We start from the raw sequence: 18,932 nt of genomic DNA, 5'->3' as shown, positions 1-18,932 counted from the left end.
TCAAGAGTGGAGTGGGGTGTAGGGGCCAGACACGGCCAGGTGATGCAGGATGGCTGTTCCAGTGTACATTTATCACAACCCACAAACAGCCACTATCCTGTGAGCCAAACACCACAGAAAAGAAAGAACAGGAAATTCAGAGTCAGGCCAGGATGGGGTGGAATGTGGGTCACGCCACTCATTCCTGGTCAGAACATGGACAATTTACTCAATCCCTCTGAGGCTCAATTTCCTCATGTGCACAATGGGAACAGGACTGCAGCAGGGATTAAGTGAGGTAACTCCTGGCACAGAGTAAGTACTCAGTAGGCAGTCACAGACATTAGAATTATTTCTTTACTTGTAAAATGGGACCATCACACCAGCTCAAGGAGTTGTGCCGATTAAATGAAACATGTTCAGGTGCTGGCGTGTCTGCCACTGTCATGCTTCCCCCACACCCTCCCACCTTTGTCAACCGGCACCCAAACTGAGCACTTCTGGCTCCTAGTGACCAGCTCAAAGTCACCAACTCTTCCTGCCCCCCTGCCAGGACCCAGGGCAGAAACGATACCGTCCACATGCAGAATCCTCACTCCCCAGGAGCGGGCATTGGTCAGGAGGCTGCTGCCACACCCGCTGCCTCCTCCACTGCCACTCCCCTGCAATGATGAAGCACAGTCAGGCAGGGGCATGAGACTCCCCAAGATCTGAGCCCCATATTGTTGTTGTTGTTATGTGCCCTCGAGTTGGACTTGACTTATAGAGACCCCTCCCTGGGTTTCCAAGGCAGTATCACTACGAAGTAGATTGCTCCATCTTTCTTCCAAGGAGTGGCTCCATGGGGACAAGTTTTTCTGCTTCTGGGAGCCCTCGCTCATCCACACATGCTAGGGGTAGATCGGCAGGGAAGAGAGCACAGGGCCTGGAGCGTGTGCCCCAATCACCAGGACACCCTGTGCTGTATGATGCAATGCTACGGTCTGCCCATGTGCTCTCCTCTGGCCACTTTAGACTAGGAAGGAACACATGCTGGTAACAGAGCTGTTTATGGAGAGGACCTCTGTTGAGAACAGTGTTCAGCACACAGTATGGGCACAGTAAATACCAGTAACAACCACTGTCATCAGGCAGGGGACGATACTGCCTACAGATCTTTCCTGCCCTACTGCCCCAATCTGGCACCATCCTCCCTCACCACAGCTCATGAACTTGTCTTGGTGGCACTTTAATGACACCTCTCATCTCACAAGATCCGTTTAACTCCTCCTCCATCTCCTGCCATTTAACTTTAATGGTCCTGGTTTCTCATAGCTACTTGTAAAAAGATGAACAGAGTCTGTCTGCCTTGTGTGCACAGCAGACATTAACCTACAGCCTTACTCCAAAGTTCTCTTGTAGGCTCTGGAGTTGGAAAGATCAGAGTCAAATCTTGGCTCTACCACTTACTCCCTGGATAACTCTGGACAAGTTATTTAACTTCTCTGAGTATCTACTTCCTCATCTGCAGGAAGGTAATACTACACAACTCACAGGGCACATAATTCACGTGGTGCTTTGGGAGAACCTTGGAGGAAAGGCTAAATCTCTCCCTGTGCTGTAGGGAGGAGAATGAGGTGTCCACCTCCCAGCTCACCTGGTTTCTGATGGCCTTCTGCACTAGCTCCTTCCCTCTGCTCATAGGCACCTGACAGGAAGAGAAGAGCCATGAAGTGTGCTGCATAAACCTGTACATAAACAGATGTTAAACATCCACTGGCAAGGACATCTTGGGGTCATGTCCCTCAGAAAGCTGTGAGCAGTGACAGCTGAGGAGGGGCAGAAATGAGGGTCCAGAGAACCTTTAAGAGGTAAAGGTATAGCTATACACAAGTTCAAGTCACCCACAGGTAGCTGTGGCCTGGGCGGCCCAGACCCTGGTGGAGAAGGGCATTCTGAATTCACTCGAAATCAAATTGCTACAAACATCTTCCTGTTCAGAAACCTTGTGCTCTCTGGTGGATGATGCACAGTGAATGTTTCATTTTAGAAAGGGTTTTCTTTGCTCCTTGGAAGCGCTGCCCTTCATCAGAATGCCAACAGCATAGTTTTATGGACATTTTAATATTTGCCAAAGTAAAGCAAAAATAGGAACGCCAATCAAGGGAAAAAGTTATAGTGCATTCTAAGTCAAACACATGACACGTGCATTGTCCAAACTACTGGCCCTTCAATAAGTCCTCTCTGGAGCACAAAGGACTCTCCTATGGCTTTGGAATCTCTGGCTCTGAAGTTCCATAAAAAGCAAGCAAATACCATGGAAGGGATAATGTGGGGGCACCATGTGGTGAGGTGCTTAGATCCAGAGCTATGATAAAAACGTTTGAATGAGTTTAAATTAAACTATATTAAGCTGAAATCACACACTTCCTCAGAGGGTTTACCGAGGTCTACTTCTTTTGTTTACAGAACAAAGCTTTACAACCTCATAAGGTTCTTACCACATCTCCAGGTTTTTGTAAAGGTGTGGTGTGGCTGCCTTTTGGATCTGCCGAGAATGGTGTTTCCACTCTGACCTCGCTGGGGCCGGGGCAGCCTCTGTGGCTCGTCCCATTGCTCTCTGCCTTGGCCTCCCTGCGGCTGGACACGATGTAACTCACTTCTTTGCTCAGAAAACCCTCAATTACCTGAAACCAGATCACAGAGGTGGCTAGAAACCAAAAGACAGATGTAGGATTGTCAATATCAAGAGGTTGGGGAAGGAAACCTTGGCTGCCAGGAGCTCTGAAATCAATGTCTTTAAATAGACCAAATGCAGTGCTGTACCAAGCCTCCAAGAAAACATCAACCTGAAATATCAGAGGAAAAATATAGGTTTTTGTCTCCAGAATTGCTGGTCCTGATCTAACAGCAGAAGGCTGTGGGCTCTGAGTAGTTTGCATTTAAGTAGAGCAAAAGCTCACCGAAGAGGCTAGACAGGATTAACAGTTGTTAAAATGAGTTAAACCACCATTTTTCCATCTAAGATATGCTGGGCCATTTGGACATTACATCTGTAATCTTGATCATGCTACAAAAGGAAACTAAAAAATGAAACAAAAGAGGGTTTTGGTTACCACAGGGCTTAGCTGGGCAGGTATTTGCTCACCCTACTTGACTGAAAGCCTCTTACGGGGACTCAGTGGGTCTGTCCCATTTTTACATCCCAAGAACCAGCAAGGTACCTGAAACATGATATTTAACTCATATTGTGGAAAGAAGAAAAGATGGAAATAAGCAGTGGTGAGCTAGTAAGTGATCAATGATTGACTCACAGGGAAAAAAATACCTGCTTTGTAGCATTTGTCAATTTCTGAGGGTAAATACTCCCACTATAACTTATTTCAAGATACCAACAGGACATCACTGAATGTAGAACTGGGAAGGAATGCTAACAATTGGCTCTCACAAGCCAGTCCCAACCAGATCCTGAAAATACTACTGACACTACTGAAAATAAAGATAGATGGTATCTCAGAAGGGTGACTAGGTGGGACACCTGACATTAAAGTTAAAAACAAACGAACCAGCCTTAAAGTTATGGCTTAAAGGAGTACATTTACCTTCTTTAATACACCAAAAACAAATACTAAAGGGTTGTTGTTGTTGTTAAGTGCCGTCGAGTCGTTTCCGACTCATAGCGACCCCATGCACAGCAGAACGAAACACTGCCCGATCCCGCACCAGCCCCACAATCCCTGTTATACTCGAGCCCATCATCGCAGCCACTGTATCAATCCATCTCGTTGAAGGGCTCCCCCTCTTTCGTCGACCCTCCACCCTACCAAGCATGACATCCTTCTCCAGGGAATGGTCCCTTCTGACAACATGACCAAAATAGGTGAGACGAAGTCTGGCCATTCTTGCTTCCAAGGAGCATTCTGGCTGCACTTCCTCCAGGACAGGTCTGTTAGTTCTTTTAGCAGTCCATGGTACTTTCAGCATTCTTCGCCAGCACCACAACTCAAAAGCATCAACTCTTCTTCGGTCTTCCCTATTCATTGTCCAGCTCTCACATGCATACAAGGTGATTGGAAATATCATGGCTTGTGTCAGGCGCACCTTAGTCCTCAAGGAGATATCCTTGCTCCTCAGCACTTGAAACAGTTCCTTCGCAGTTGACTTTCCCAATGCTACACGTCGTCTAATGTCCTGACTGCTGCTTCCGTTGGCATCGATTGTAGAACCAAGCAATGTGAATTCCTTGACAACCTCAATCTTCTCTCCATTTATTGTGATGCTGCTCATTGGTCCAGTTGTGAGGATTTTTGTTTTCTTTATGTTGAGATGTAATCCATCCTATACAAATGTGGAAGATTAACAGCCACAAACCCAGTATACCTATTGCTATGCTGTGTGACTTTGTTGCTTTTCCCATCAAGAGGTGGAGTAATTTTGCCATTCCTTTGAATCTGACTTGCTTGGTTCAACAGAATGTGGTTAAAGTCATGTGTGTGAGTTCTAGCACGTAGGCCTCAAGAGGCCTTGTAGCTTCAGCCTTCACCTTCTGGGAGGGCTGTCCTGAGATCACCATGTAAGTCAGTTGGTCTGGAGGAAGAGAGGCCATAGAGCAGAAAACTGAGGTGGCATAGATGACAGCCACCACCAAATGCCAGATGTGTGAGGCAGGCCATCTTGGTCCTTCCAGCCCAGCTGAAGGTAGCTGCACGAGTGAGCCCCGTGGAAACTAGCACAGCAATTGCCCAGAGTAGTGGAAAATGATAGACTGGAAGTGCGAAATGTAATTATGGGCTTAAAAAAACAAAGCCCATTGTAATCGAGTCAATCCCAACTCACAGAAACCCCCATGGGGTTTCCAAGGCTGTACATCTTTATGGAAACAGACTGTCTTGTCTTTCTCCTACGGAGTGGCTGGTGGGTTTGAACTGCTGACCTTTTGGTTAGCAGCCCAATGTCTTAACCATAGTGGCATAAGAGCTCCTAATTATGGGCTAGTCATTCTCCCCACCTCCTCAGTTGAGTTCCTGCATCCTTGAGTTCTGTTAGGTTGACAGCAAAGAACCTCCACATTCCGAGCCTATTCCTGCAGTTTCCCCAGTTACCAGACTCTTTGGGGGCCAGTGCTATGATACTATTTTCTAAATACAAGTAATATCCATGACCACTTATTACATGTACTATAAAGTACAACAACAAAAAAACTACTGCCGTCGAGTCGATTCTGACTCATAGCAACCCCCACTGGGTTTCCAAGACTGTAAATCTTTACAGTCTCATGTTCCTCCCGCAGAGCGGCTGGTGGGTTTGAACTGCCATCCTTCTGGTTAGCAGCCAAATGCCTCACCCACTGTGCCACCAGAACTCCTTAAATGTTCCATATGGTATGGTATATGCTTTAAAAATACTTTAGTGGATTGAAATAGAGTAAATGCTTACACCCAAAGTTGTTCACCACAGTGTTTTTATAAGAGCTACAGAGAGAAATAAGTTAATGTTCACAGGGCAACAATTAAGTTAACTAATAACCCACTCAAAAGAATATTATATTCCTATTACAAATAATGCATGTGAGGGCTAATGATAGGAAAGGGCTAATACTTTAAGATTATGTGCAAAAAGGTGATAATCAAATATGTACTAATGCCACTGAGACTATGGGCTGCCCTTCAGGTTTGGAATTGAAGCTATACCTGTGGCTTCCAGCCAAACAAAAGACAAGCAAATGAGCTTAACATTTACATTAGGTAGATACACTCCTTGGAGAGAACAATCATGGGAGAACAGAAGGGCTGTGTATGCTCAGGGAGACAGCTCAGGGGGCAGGAGTGCATGGAGGGAAGGACACAGGGAGGAGGTAACTATGGGGAGGAAGTAGAAGGGGAGCTGTTGCATTGTGGGAAACTGCAGTCAATGTCATGAGACAAAGTATATGTGAAATGCTGTATGGAAAGTGAATTTGCTCTGTAAACTTTCACTCAAATCACAATAAAAAAAAAAGTATTCATGATCATACCCACATAGAAAATAAGCATTAAAAAAAAGGCTGGATAGACACAGAAAGTAGATTAGTGGTTGCCCAAGGCTGCGAAGCATTGGGGGGAATCTTAGAGGAGTGACTGCTGGTGGGTTTGGGGTTTCTTTGGGGGTGATGACAATGTTCTTAAGTTGATTGTGGTAGTGGTTGCAGAAATCAGTGACTGTACTGAAAAAACTGAATTGTGTACTTTAAATGTGTGAACTGGGTGGCATGTGAATTATATCTCAATAAAACTGTCACAAAAAGAAAAGAAAAAGAGAGAAGGAAAAGGATCAGAAGAAAATAAATACACCAAAATGCTGGGTGTCATCTGGAACAGCTCTATGTTCTCTAAAGTTTTTAGAATAAACAGGTATTACTACTCCAACTGGGAGCTCTGGGAGCGTAGTGCCTAAGGCACTTGACTGCTAACCAGAAGGCTGGCAGTTCAAACTCACCAGCCACTCCTCAGAAGGAAAGTTGGGCAATCTACTTCCATAGTGATGCTGCCTCGGAAACCCAAGGAGGGGTCGCTATCAGTCAGGTCCAACTCAACGGCACATAACAACAATAACAACAAACTACTCCATTAAGAAAAAGAGTAGCTTTATTTTAAACAATGATTTATACTTAAAATTACTTTAGAAAACACAGTGAGACTACTGAAAACACCCAGCAGTCACAGATATAATCCTTCTCTAGCTCCTACCCTATGACCCACAAAGGCACATGGTATCCACAGGGGCAGAGCAGGTTACATACCCCACCCAGCTGCCGGATGGCCCCTGTCAAAAACTGAAGATTCTTGCCAGTGGGCAGATCCAAGTAAAAGGTCTTCCCGGAAAAAGGCTGCCTCCTAGCACCTGGTGAGCTCTTCTGGCATTTTTCCAGCCAGCTGGGAGCTCCTAGCTGAGCCCCTAGAACAAGAACAAAAAAGGAAAGTGAAAAGCTTAAGCTGGAACACTGTAAGTCAAGCAGCCCTCCCCAACAGCTTCTGTGTGCCAGGTCCGGGGCACACAAAGGTGACAGTGAGACTAGTGTCTTACCCTCACTTGCTCAGATGTGAAGAAACTGGAGCCCTCACACAATGCTGGTGGGGATGGAAAATGGTGCAGCCATTTTGGAAACAGTGTGGCAGTGTCTCAAAAGTTTAAACACAGAGTTACCATATGACCCATATCCAGTTTTTTTGTGGGTATATATGAAAACATGTATGTCCACAGAAAAGCTTGTATATATATGTTCACAGCAGCATTATTTGTTCGTAGTAGCCAAAAATTGGAAAAAAATGTAAAGGTGCATCAATGGATGAATGATTAAACAAAATGTGGTACATCCATACAACTGATGGTTATCCAGCAACAAAAAGGAGTAAGGTGCTGACAGATCTATAATGTGGGCGAGCTGTGAAAACACTGGACTAAGTAAAAGAAACCAGTCACATGGTATATGGTTCTATTAATGTGTGAAATGTCCAGAGCTGATGAAAGACATAAATCTTTGGTGTCAGAAAATAAGTCCCAAAAAGAAGAAATAAAATCAAACCCACACATACACACATCAAAGAGAATATGCAAAACACCAAGGACAAAGAGATGATACTCAGGCAGAGGGTAGGAAAAATAGGTCCTACCAAGCATGGAAGATAATGGAACAATGATTAGCCCTCTTACAGGCATTTCAATAGCAACAATGGAAGCCAGAAACCAGTATAATAATGGTGCTGACGGAAAATAAATGTAAACTCAGAATTTTACATGTGACTAAACTATTATTCAAGAATGGGGGTAAAACAAAGGCATTTTTCAAATTAAACAAAACCCCAGTTTATCACCAACAGATTCTCACAAAAGGATTTTTAAGATATACTTCAGAAACAAAAAAACTGAACCCACATGGAAGGACTAAAATGTCCAAAAAAATGGGTAAAAACGTGTAAATCTAAATAATCATCAACTCTGTAAAACAGTAATAATGATAACTAATTTGAAAGTGAAAAAGAGAGATAGACAATAGTAATAGGTATGTTAGTGGGGGAAGGGGTGTTCAGATATAGAACAGTTTAGGCTCTTGTAATTTTAACGTTCAGAAGGAGGTAGAAATATTGACAGTATCAGGCTTTGCCATGGCACACTGGAAGCTAAAAGAAGTGAGGGAAAACAATGTCCAGCCTAGGGTTCTTTCTTTACCTAGCCAAATGATCATTCAAATGTAAAGTAGAATAAAGAACTGTCAGATTTGCAAGAGCTCCAAAAATGATTTGCATGCACCTTTCTCAGGAAGCTGTCCTGATGGATGTGCTCTACTAGAGTGAGGACGTGAGCTTGTTGTTGTTGTTGTTGTTGTGATGTGCCTTGAGTCAGACCCGACTCATAGTGACCCCTCCTTGGGTTTCCGAGGCGGTATCACTACGGAAGTAGGTTGCCCCATCTTCCTTCCGAAGGACGTGAGCTAAGAAAGAGGAAATATGGAATTTAGAAAACAGAGGATCCAACACAGGAAAGAGGCCAAGGGAATTTCACCGAATGAAGGGAGACCCTAGGATGAAAACAATGCAACAGACCTAGAGCGCTGCTAAGCAAGACTGGACAGATGGTCCCAGAAGGTATGTCTCCAAGACAAAGAAGAAACTGGGAGAACTTCTGGTGGCTTGCAAGTACCAAGAGAAGGTTAGTATTTCTGGTAAAGAGTGTGGACGTGAATTGGTGCTTCATATATAGAAAATGAAGCAAATTTCCTAGCTTACTAAATGGCTCAGCTGTGATTAGGCTTTACATAATCATAATAATGTTAACACAAAAAATCACCTAGACAAAAACACACTAAGAGGATAAGGGGATAGGAGGGAAATATGCCTGTGTGTATGTGTGTGTGTGTGTGTGTGCAGTACAGGCAGGGGTCAGGGGTGACAAAGACATTTATTTTCCACAGTAGAAAGTCAATAGTTATAATTTAAAATGGAAAACAGTAACAAAAAGGAGTATGTTATTCACAAATACAATGGCAAATACCAGAAGAAACAGCTACAAATGCTGTACATGGCTGCACCCTAGGAGTGAGAATCAGAGCGTATGAAAGGAAGAGCAGAAGAATGTTGTTTTGTGATAGATCTTGGTATTTCAAACTATGTAGCATAAAACTATAGTAAAGATGAAAACAAAAGTCTTCCAAAATCCAGACACAGTCACAGGAAAGTGAATTTTTAAGAACAATCAGAAAATTGTCCAACTTTTTCTAAGCAGGTCATTTACAAAGGGACATCATTTCACAACAGCATCTACTTTATATAAGAAGAAAATATTGTAATTTTTCAGTGAGTTGAAGGAAAAAAAATTGACTCAAGAATTTTAATGCAGCGTTGAAACAGTTATTTTCAGGCATAGGAGCCTCAGAATGTTTATCAGAGAGTCCTGTTTTGAAACCAATCTTGGAGAAAGCTCCCCAGTAAACAGAAAAAAAGATTCAGAAGAAAGGCACAAGACATGGGAAGAAAGTCAGTAACTCAGTGAAGAGTAACTCTCTAAAAGGCGACAACAACAAAATCCCCTGTGTATAACAATCAGAATTAAAACTGGATGATACTAAAAGAAAGAAGGGGAAGCACCAAGGGACAAGATTACTGCTATTGTACTTATCTAACCGGGTGGGAGTGTTTAAGTGTACAGATAACGCTGTTTTATATATAGATAACAATAGAAATTTATGGTGAAAATAACCACGACCGTGGGTTTTAAAAACTTACTATATCCTTACTCTCCACTGCCTGCTTTGTTCATAACATCAGACTGAAAGCTCTCGTTTGACTTTTACCATGAATTCCTAAATAATCCATGATATCCCTCCTCCACAAAACTGCTAAGGAATTACAAAACGCCAATAGGGTTTCTCGGTTTTACCCTCCCAAGAGGCCCCATGGCAGGAGTGGCATTTTTGACCTCACATTCCTAGTTTTGATCTGTTACCTACCTAGGTCCGGAACCCGGAGCCTAGTCTCAGCCATGGAACTCTCCAGCTCGAGCAAGTAGTCGCCTGAGAAAGGACAAAGCTCAACCACCTTCCCTAGCCTTCGGCCTTCCACCGTCCCTGCCCCCCAAAACCCGCACAACGCCCGAGATTGCCAATTCGGCTCCCAAAGACAGCAAAATCAACTCTAGCCCGACCCACTCAACTCCCGCGTCTCCTTCCATACTCTTGTCCCTCAATCCCACTGCCCCCTTTCACACTAGGTTTCCTCAACTCTTGTGGGTCCCTGGCCACCCCTAGTGCATCCTTCCAGGCACTAGTCCCTTTGCCTCCTTGAAACTTCTGTCCCCTCAACTCCCGGGACCTGCTGAATCACTTCACTACTGTGACCCCATACCTTCCTCAGCTTCTGCACTTATCTGTTCCTCAATTTCTGCGCTCACTTTCTGATTCCGTACCCTCCCTTCAATTCTTTTGACCCTTCCGCCTTCCTACTAACACCTTTCTCCCCTTCCCGGCATCCGTACCCGTTCCCGGCTGCCTCCTTAAATTCTTGGCTCCTTTTCGGCTTCCGTACTCACTCTTCAAGGCCGGCATATTCTGTCTGCGGGCTCCATGAGCTCTTTCAGTCTTTCAGTTTCCCGAGTCCCAGCTGTTCCTCTGCAAGGACAGTAACAGTCCCTAGGCGCTCTCGGCCGCGGCTTCAGTTTAAATTTCCTGCTTGCTCCGCCCCTAAAACGTCGTAATAGCTGCGAGACCTACCCTACGGTGGCCTTAGGAGGACAATATTAACCTACCCTTCCACACTTTCCTCATTGTCATTTCTCTGTACAACTCTCATTCTAGGCTTTTCATTGGCTGGGGATACTTTGCGCCTTAATGGCCAACAAGCACGGAATTAGTGGAAGTGAGTCATTATCCTGAGCTGAGTTTAAATTCCTAGAGTTCGAATAGTAAAATAAGCCTAACAATTACAGAGCATTTGCAGTTTACATAAAAATTTCAGATATACATCATTTCATTCTCACATCTTTGTCCCCTCCCGTTTCTCTACTCACCTGTTGTTGTTAGGTGCCACCGACTTGACTCCGACTCATAGTAACCCTGTGTACGACAGAATGAAACACTGCCTGGTCCTGCACCATCCTCACAATCTTTGCTGTGCTTGAGCCCATGTCACAGCTGCTGTGTTAACCCATCTCATTGAAGGTCTTCCCCTTTTTCTCTGACTCTCTACCAAGCATGATGTCCTTCTCCAAGGAGTGATCCCTTCTGACAACGTACCAAAGTATATGAGGCGAAGTCCGGCCATTCTCCCTTCTAAGGAGCATTCCGACTGCACTTCTTCCAGGACAGATTTGTTCTTGCTTCTGGCAGTCCCTGGCACTTCAGCGTCCTTCGCCAACACCACAACTAAAATGCATCAATTTTTCCGTTTTCCTTATTCACTGTCCAGTTTTCACATACACATAAGGCAATTGAAAATACCAAGGCTTGGGTCAGGTGCACCTTAGTTTTCAAAACGACTTCTTCATTCTGTAGTACTTAAAAAAAAAAAAAAAAAAAGTCTTTTGCAGCAGATTTGCCCAGTGCAGTACACCATCTGATTTCTTAACTGCTGCTTCCATGGGTATTGATTGTGATCCAAGTAAAATGGAATTCCTGACAACTTCAATCTTTTGTCCATTTTTCATGATATTGCTTATTGGTCCAGTTGTGAGGATTTTTGTTTTCTTTATGTTGAGGTGTAATCCATACTGAAGGCTGTACTTGATCTTCATCAGTAAGTGCTTCAAGTCCTTTTAAATGCTTTCAGCAAGCAAGGTTGTGTCATCTGCATATCACAAGTTGATAATGAGTCTTCCTCCAATCCTGATGCTGCATTCTTCTTCACATAGTCCAGCTTCTTGAATTATTTGTTCAGCATACAGATTGAGTAAGCATGGTGAAAGGATACAACCCTGACGCACACATTTCCTGATTTTAAACCATTCAGTATCTCTTTGATATGTTCAAATGACTGCTTCTTGGTCCATGTACAGGCTCCTCGTGAGCACAATTAAATGTTCTGGAATTTCTACTTTTTTTTTTTCAATATGAGCCAAAATGTGTTAAGATTCACACAGTTGAATACCTTTACATAGTCAATATAACACAGGTAAACATCTTTCAGCTAAGATCTAGCTGACATCACTTAGTTACCTAACAAAAAACTCCTAAAGAGGTGTCTTCATTCTGCACCTCCCATCTTTTCTTCAGCCCACTCTGATTATACTTTGATCCTCACCCCTTTACTAGCATTGTTCTTGTCCAGGTCAACAATGACTTCTACACTGCAAAATCCTATCTTTTTGTCATCCTTCTTATATTTGACTTCTACAAGACTAATAGCCAATGTTATGAAATATTTTCTTCACTTGGTTTCCATTACCCAGCCCTCTCCTGGTTTTCACCTTGCCTCAGTGGCTCCTCCTCAGTCACCTTTGCTGGATGGAACACTGCCACCGGTAGATGTTACATACTCCCAACACTTAGTCCTTGGCCCTCTTCTTTTACCTATTGGTACTCTTGCCCTAGGAGACTTCATCCGGTTCCAAGGTGTTACAATTCAGTTATGTGCTAATGCCTGCAAAATTTCTATCTCTAGTTCTGAGCTCCAGACTTAGAGATCTACTATGGCCAGTGCCAACTGGATATTCCTATTTGGAAGTTTAGTAGGCATCTCAGGTTTAACATGTTTAAAACAGACCATTTATTCCCTCCTCTTCCTGACAAAAACAAAATAAAACAAAGAAAAAACAAACACCTCTTCTTCCTCCAGTCTTCTCCATCTCAATAAATATCATCAACATCCACCTAATTGCTCAAACCAAAAAACCTTGAAGTTATCTTCCAGTACTTTTCCCTATCCTACTCCTATTCCAAAAACAAGTCCTACCAGCTGAGTCTTCAGAGTAAGCATTTTGAATCAGACCACTGCCACCATCCTAATTCAAGCCATTATCATTTCTTGCCTGAAGTACTGCAGTCCATTCTTTTTTTGTTTGTTTGTTTGTTTTGTTTTGTTCCTTTTTATTGTAGTTTGGGTGAAAGTTCACAGAACAAATTCGTTTTCCATTCAACAATTTATACACATTTTGTTTTGTGACATTGGTTGCAATCCCCTCAATATTCCCATTTCTTCCCTGGATTTCCCATTTCCCTTTGTCCTTCTTTCCTGCACTTTGCAGCTTTCTGACCTTTGTTTTTTGGCAAATGCTGCCCTTTTCATCTTGTGTGGTTGATTATCCTGAGGAGTACAGTCCTCCATGATGCTATTATTCACTTTATAAGGCTGTCTATTGTTTGGCTGAAAGTTGACTCCTGGGGGTGAGTTCAGCTCCAGGCTGGAAGGGTGTCTAAGGGCCACAGTCTCGTGGGTTCCACCAGTCTTTGTCAGAGCAGTAAGTCTGCATTATTATTATTATTTTGAATATTATTCTATATTTTTTTTCCTCCCTCTTTGCCTGGGAGTTCTATTGTGATCCTGATCAGAGAGGTCAATAATAGTAGATGGGCACCATCTAGTTCTGCCGGATTCAGGCTAATGGATGTTGTGAATCACATAGTCCATTAGTCCTTTGGACTAATTGTTTCATTGAGTCTTTGGTTTTCTTCACTCTTCCTTGCTCTGGATGGAAAGAAACCAACAGTTGCATCTTAGAGAGCTACTTGCAAGCTTGTAAGACCACAGTCACTACTCACCAAAGTAGAATGTAGAACATTGTCTTTATGGGCTGTGTTTTGCCAATTAACCTAGATATCCCTCGAGATGGTGGTCTTACATCCACAAGCCCAGTGACACATTCCTACAAGGTATTTGGTTACGGCTAAGAAGTTTTCAGAACTTTGCCCCCTGTATGCTCTACAATGTCCTTGAATATATTTGCAATATATTCCTACAATGTCCTTGAATATATTTACAAACAGATACATATGTAGAAATATCCTCTGCCAAACCTATTTATACTTATGAGTGTCCTCCATCTTCAGACAATTCTTAACATGACTTCTACTCTTGACTATCTTCCTACCTCTTTGCATATAATCCATTCTTCATGAAGCAACCAGAGTGATATTTATAAAATCCTATGGTAGAGTACATGACTGTTCACATATATGCAGTGTCCCTTCCAGTGGTGGCCCTCCCTGAAGATTATACATGCCAACCCTGATGAACTCAGGCCTGATCATATGAGTTGCTTGGCTGAAGGAAAAAGTGACACATGTCACTCCAAGCAGAAACTTTAAGAGCGGTTCACCATGTTCTCTTCCCCCTGGCGCAATGACTAGCAATGTCTCAGGGAGAGGCTGCTGTGTAAACTTAGGTTCCTAAATGAAGATGAATGAAGATGACATGAAATAGATATAAATCCATAATAGATTTGTAGCATGAGCAAGAAACAAACCTTTGTTGTATCAAGCCATTGAGATGTTGGGGTTATTTGCTACTGCATCAGGACCTAGCTCCAGGTTCATGTGTGGTCTGAGCTCTCCAAGGCACTTTCAGAAGGTTCTACAAAGTCAAAATTATTTTTATAATAATATTAAAATGTTACTTGCCTTTTTTAAATCACTCATGAGTGTTCAGTGGGGTATGGAAAAGCAGAAACAAGAATTCAGCTGTCTTCTCCTTATGCCAGATATTTCAAGAGATTTGAAAAACCGTAAAACAATACCATTCTTCACACTATTTTCATTTCGGAATATGTATTTTTATTAAAAACACATTGTTAACACATAGTATGCTTCTTGTTTTAAAATGAATAATTATTTTAAAACTTCCTACATTCTAATTTCTAATTCTGTAAATATCAACAAACTACAACCCATATTGTGGTAGCCGGTCTCCAGGATGGCCCTGAGTGATTCTCACCTCCTGGTATTTATACCCACATTAAATAGGTCAGTGTAACCAATAGATCATTGAGGAAATGACAGTGTTTGACTTCTGTGGCTAGGTCATAAAAATATCATGACTTCTTATTGCTATTTCTTGGATCATCTTCTGTGGTGGAAGCCAGACACTATGACAGGAGGATATGCAAATACGCCTGTGGAGAGGCTCCCATGGACAGTAACAGAGGCTTCCTGCCAACAGCCAGCACTGACTTGCCACTCATGTCAGAACATCAGCGATCCACCTTGAAGCAGGTCTCCCAGACCTACTCAAGCCTTCAGATGACTTCAGCCTCCTAAAAGATCCCAAGCCAGACTTGCATGAAATTCCTAACCCATAGGAACTGAGAGAAAAAAAAAAAAAAAGAATAAAGCCACAATTGAATTTAAGCCACTGAGTTTTCAGGTGATTTTTTTTACACAGCAATAATAATTAATCTACACATAAACCATAAAGCTGTTTGGGATCCTCGGTTTTTTAAGAATGTAAAGGAGTGTCAAGGTGGGACAATCTACTTCCATAAAGATTTTACTGCATCGCCTAGGAAACACAATGGAGGTCGCAATGAGTCGGAATTGACTCAATGGCAGTGGGTTGGTTTTGGAAAGGAGTGTCAAGACCATAAGTTTTTGAACCGCTTACTGTCTTATCCTGACTGATACAAATGAAATCAAATCAATTTACCTTCCCTTTAAAAAAGTCCCCAATTCAGTCCCCTGTTTGCTCCTCTGACATACTGTCTCTGTTTTCCTATGTCTTCAACAATCCAGCTCATTCCTGCTTTAGAGCCACTGCAGTAATAATTTCACTTCCCAGGCCTCTTTTTTTTCAGGCACCAGATCAAATGTCACTTTTCCAGATAGGACTTCTCTGACCCCATCCCTTGACAGCCCTATCACTTTGGTTTATTTTCTTCATAACATTTATGATGATCAGAAAGTATCTTGCTTATTTGTTTACGTATTTATTGCCTATATTCCCCCATAGAATATAAGCACCATAAGAACAGGATGTCATTTTATTCACTGCTGTATTCTCAGAGGGAGCTCTGGTAGCTTAGTGGCTAAGGCATTTGACTGCTAACCAGAAGGCTGGTGGTTCAAACCTACCAGCCACTCTTCTGAAGGAAGGTTGGGCAATCTACTCCCTTAGTGATACTGCCTCAGAAATCCAAGGAGGGGTCACTATGAATGGTATCCGACTTGATGGCAGTGAGTTTGGTTTTGGTTTTATATCCTTAGCGTAAAAAACCTGCTTGGAATTAGTAGGTACCTAATGAATATTTGCTGAATGAATGGATGAGTTGCTCTGATCTTCAGTTTTTTCATTCATAAAATAAGGATAATATTATATATCAGGCAGCCAGGTTGTAAAGAGTCAGTATATGCTTAGCACATAGTCAGTGACCAGAAAAAAGTAGCTTTTACTATGGTAGTGGAAAACGGTATTTTTGAGATAATAATTCAAACTTTTCTTTCTCTTGATTCCTGAGAGGTAGAACTTAGAATTAAAAAAAAAATCAATACATTTCAGCTAATTTCATAAACCAAGGGCTGATTTCTCAATATATAAAAAAGGTAAGAAGACAGGAAGGGATAGGCAAGAAGGTGGGGGGAATGGTAAACCCAGGGAGGAAGTGGCAAGAGTGCTGTTACATAGTCAGGATTGGAATGAATGTACAAAACAAAATGCCTATGAATTGTTGATGGAAAACTAATTTGCTCTGTAAATTTTCACCCAAATCACAATTAAAAAAAAAAAAAAAAGGTATACAACAAAATCAGCAACGTAACTGAAAATGGGCAAGAAGACATCCACGAAAAAGAGAATATGAAGAACTTTTAAACACATTAAAATATGCTCAGCCTCACTTAAAATAGAGAAATGCAAATTAAATCTACACTGAAGCACTATTTCTCACTTAACAGATTGGCAAAGATCAGTTTTGCTAGACAATGCCAATCTAGCAGAATTACAAATATACACATTTTTTCCATCCAGCAATCCCATTTCTAGGGTTATTCTATAGGTATACTCACACATAGGTAACATGACTTATGTACTAAAGGTATTTACTGGAGCATTGTGGTAGTGCCAAAAGACCAGAAGCAACTAAATCTCAATCAACAGGTAATGGGTTAAATAAACTGTGGTACAGTCCATACAGTAGAATATTATGCAGCTATAAAAAATGAACACACTTTAAAACACAAACCTATTAAGCCCCCATGAGATTCTCAAACTGGAAAAGATAGAGTCCAGCTATATGCTGCTTGTAAGAGAAATATCTGTAGATTAATGACATAAAAAAGTTGACAGAAAAAGGATGCAGATACAGTGTTTCATTTTATGGTTATGTGAAGAGTACTTACTATGACATTCAAAGCGCTTTAAAAATAAGAATTAATTTAATCTTCATAGCAACTCTATGAGGTAAGTGGTAACTATCCTCATTTTACAGAAGAGATAACTTGGAAACAACCTAAATATATATCAATGAGAATGACTGACTGGAGTACATTCAATCAATGGGATACTATACAGTGGTTTAAATGACTGGAGAAGAGCTATGTGGATCAACACAGGTAAACGTTTAAAACAATCTTAAGTGAAAACAGCACATTATAGAATGAAAAGTACAACATGCAAAAAAAAAGTGACATGTTGTTTATAGATCTATCTATATATATATTATAGTATGTATTGTTGTTGTTGTTGCTATGTGCTGTCGAGTCAGCCCTGACTCATAGCGACCCCTCCTTGGGTTTCCGAGGCAGTATCACTATGGAAGTAGGATTGCCCAACCTTCCTTCCAAGGAGTGGCTGGTGGGTTTGAACCGCCAGCCTTCTGGTTAGCAGTCAAGTGCCTTAGCCACTATGCTACCAGAGCTCCCATAATATGTATTACACATAGTAATATGTACGTAAGTCCCTAGGTGGGTCAGACAGTTAAGTGTTCAACTGCTAACAGAAAGGTTACAGGTTTGAATTTATCTAGAGGTGCCTTAAAAGTAAGGCCTAGCAATCTACCTCTGGGAAACTAGCCACTGAAACCCTTTGGAGGACAGTTCTACTCTGATACACACGGGATCACCATGTGCTGGAATCAACTTGATTTTTTTTTTTAATATATAATACATACTATGTCTAAAAACATTCAAGAAAAAGATGAACACCCAATTCAGGAAGAGTGGTTGGCTCTGGAAAGCAGAAAAAATGAGACCAGACGATAGGACTTCAAATGTGCTTTATTTCTTAAAAAAAAAAAAAAAAAAAAAAGGGACACAAGGTAAGTAAATATGCCAAATAGTTCATCATTTTAAAACAAGATGTTTTAACAGTCTTCTCTTTTTTACCACTCACCCAAGTTCCCTGAGTTCTCCCCCTAAGGGCCAACCATCCTCACATCCCTATGTATCTTTCCAGAGATATTCCAAGGACATGCAAGGACACACATATGTGTATATATATTCTCTCAGCCTCTCTTCTTTTTACACACATATGGTAGCAAACATTACACTCTATTCTGAGTTGCATTTTTTCTTTGAATAATACATCTTGGCTTTTGTGATATGTCAGTACATAAAAAGCTTCCTTACTCGTGCATTTTTTATGGCTGCAGGCTATTTCTTTATATGGCCACACCACATTTTTTTGAGCCAGCTCCTATTGACAGACTGTAGATTATTTCTGTTCTTTTGCTATAATAAGCATCACTGCAGTTAATATTCTTGTAAACATGTCATTCTGAATATATGTATGTATTAGAATAAATTCCAGAAGTAGAATTGCTTGCTTGTTTCTAAATTGCCCTCCATCAGTATTGTACAATTGACTTCTTGCTCCAACATTTTCCACTGCCTGTAATATATAGGCTTTGTCAGACTCTTTTATCTGGGAAGCAGACAATGGTATCTTGTAATTTTAATGCTTTAAAAATTACAAATGAACAGGAACCAGACAAGGATGCCTGCTATCACCACTTCTATTCAACATTGTACTAGAAGTCCTAGCCAGGGCCATAAGGCAAGAAAGGGTAATCAAAGGCATCCAAAT

At 41.7% G+C, this 18,932-nt stretch overlaps 1 protein-coding gene across 1 annotated transcript in view; it reads right to left on the bottom strand.

The window, feature by feature from the left end:
• DBF4B (DBF4 zinc finger B) overlaps positions 1-10,534 on the bottom strand; it is a 28,891-nt gene extending 18,357 nt beyond the window's left edge. The window contains 6 exon segments of the mRNA XM_042782871.1: positions 554-641; positions 1,616-1,666; positions 2,460-2,645; positions 6,737-6,879; positions 9,941-10,003; positions 10,465-10,534. Coding sequence (XP_042638805.1) covers positions 554-641; positions 1,616-1,666; positions 2,460-2,645; positions 6,737-6,879; positions 9,941-10,003; positions 10,465-10,534 — 601 coding nt within the window.
• Between the last annotated feature and the right edge of the window lie 8,398 nt (positions 10,535-18,932).

Source organism: Orycteropus afer, unplaced genomic scaffold, assembly GCF_000298275.1.
Source record: "Orycteropus afer afer isolate SDZICR_OR568_19922 unplaced genomic scaffold, OryAfe1.0 scaffold00495, whole genome shotgun sequence".
NCBI lineage: Eukaryota > Metazoa > Chordata > Mammalia > Tubulidentata > Orycteropodidae > Orycteropus > Orycteropus afer.
Note: the sequence above shows the minus strand (reverse complement) of the source record. Positions and strands in the feature narration are given on the sequence as shown.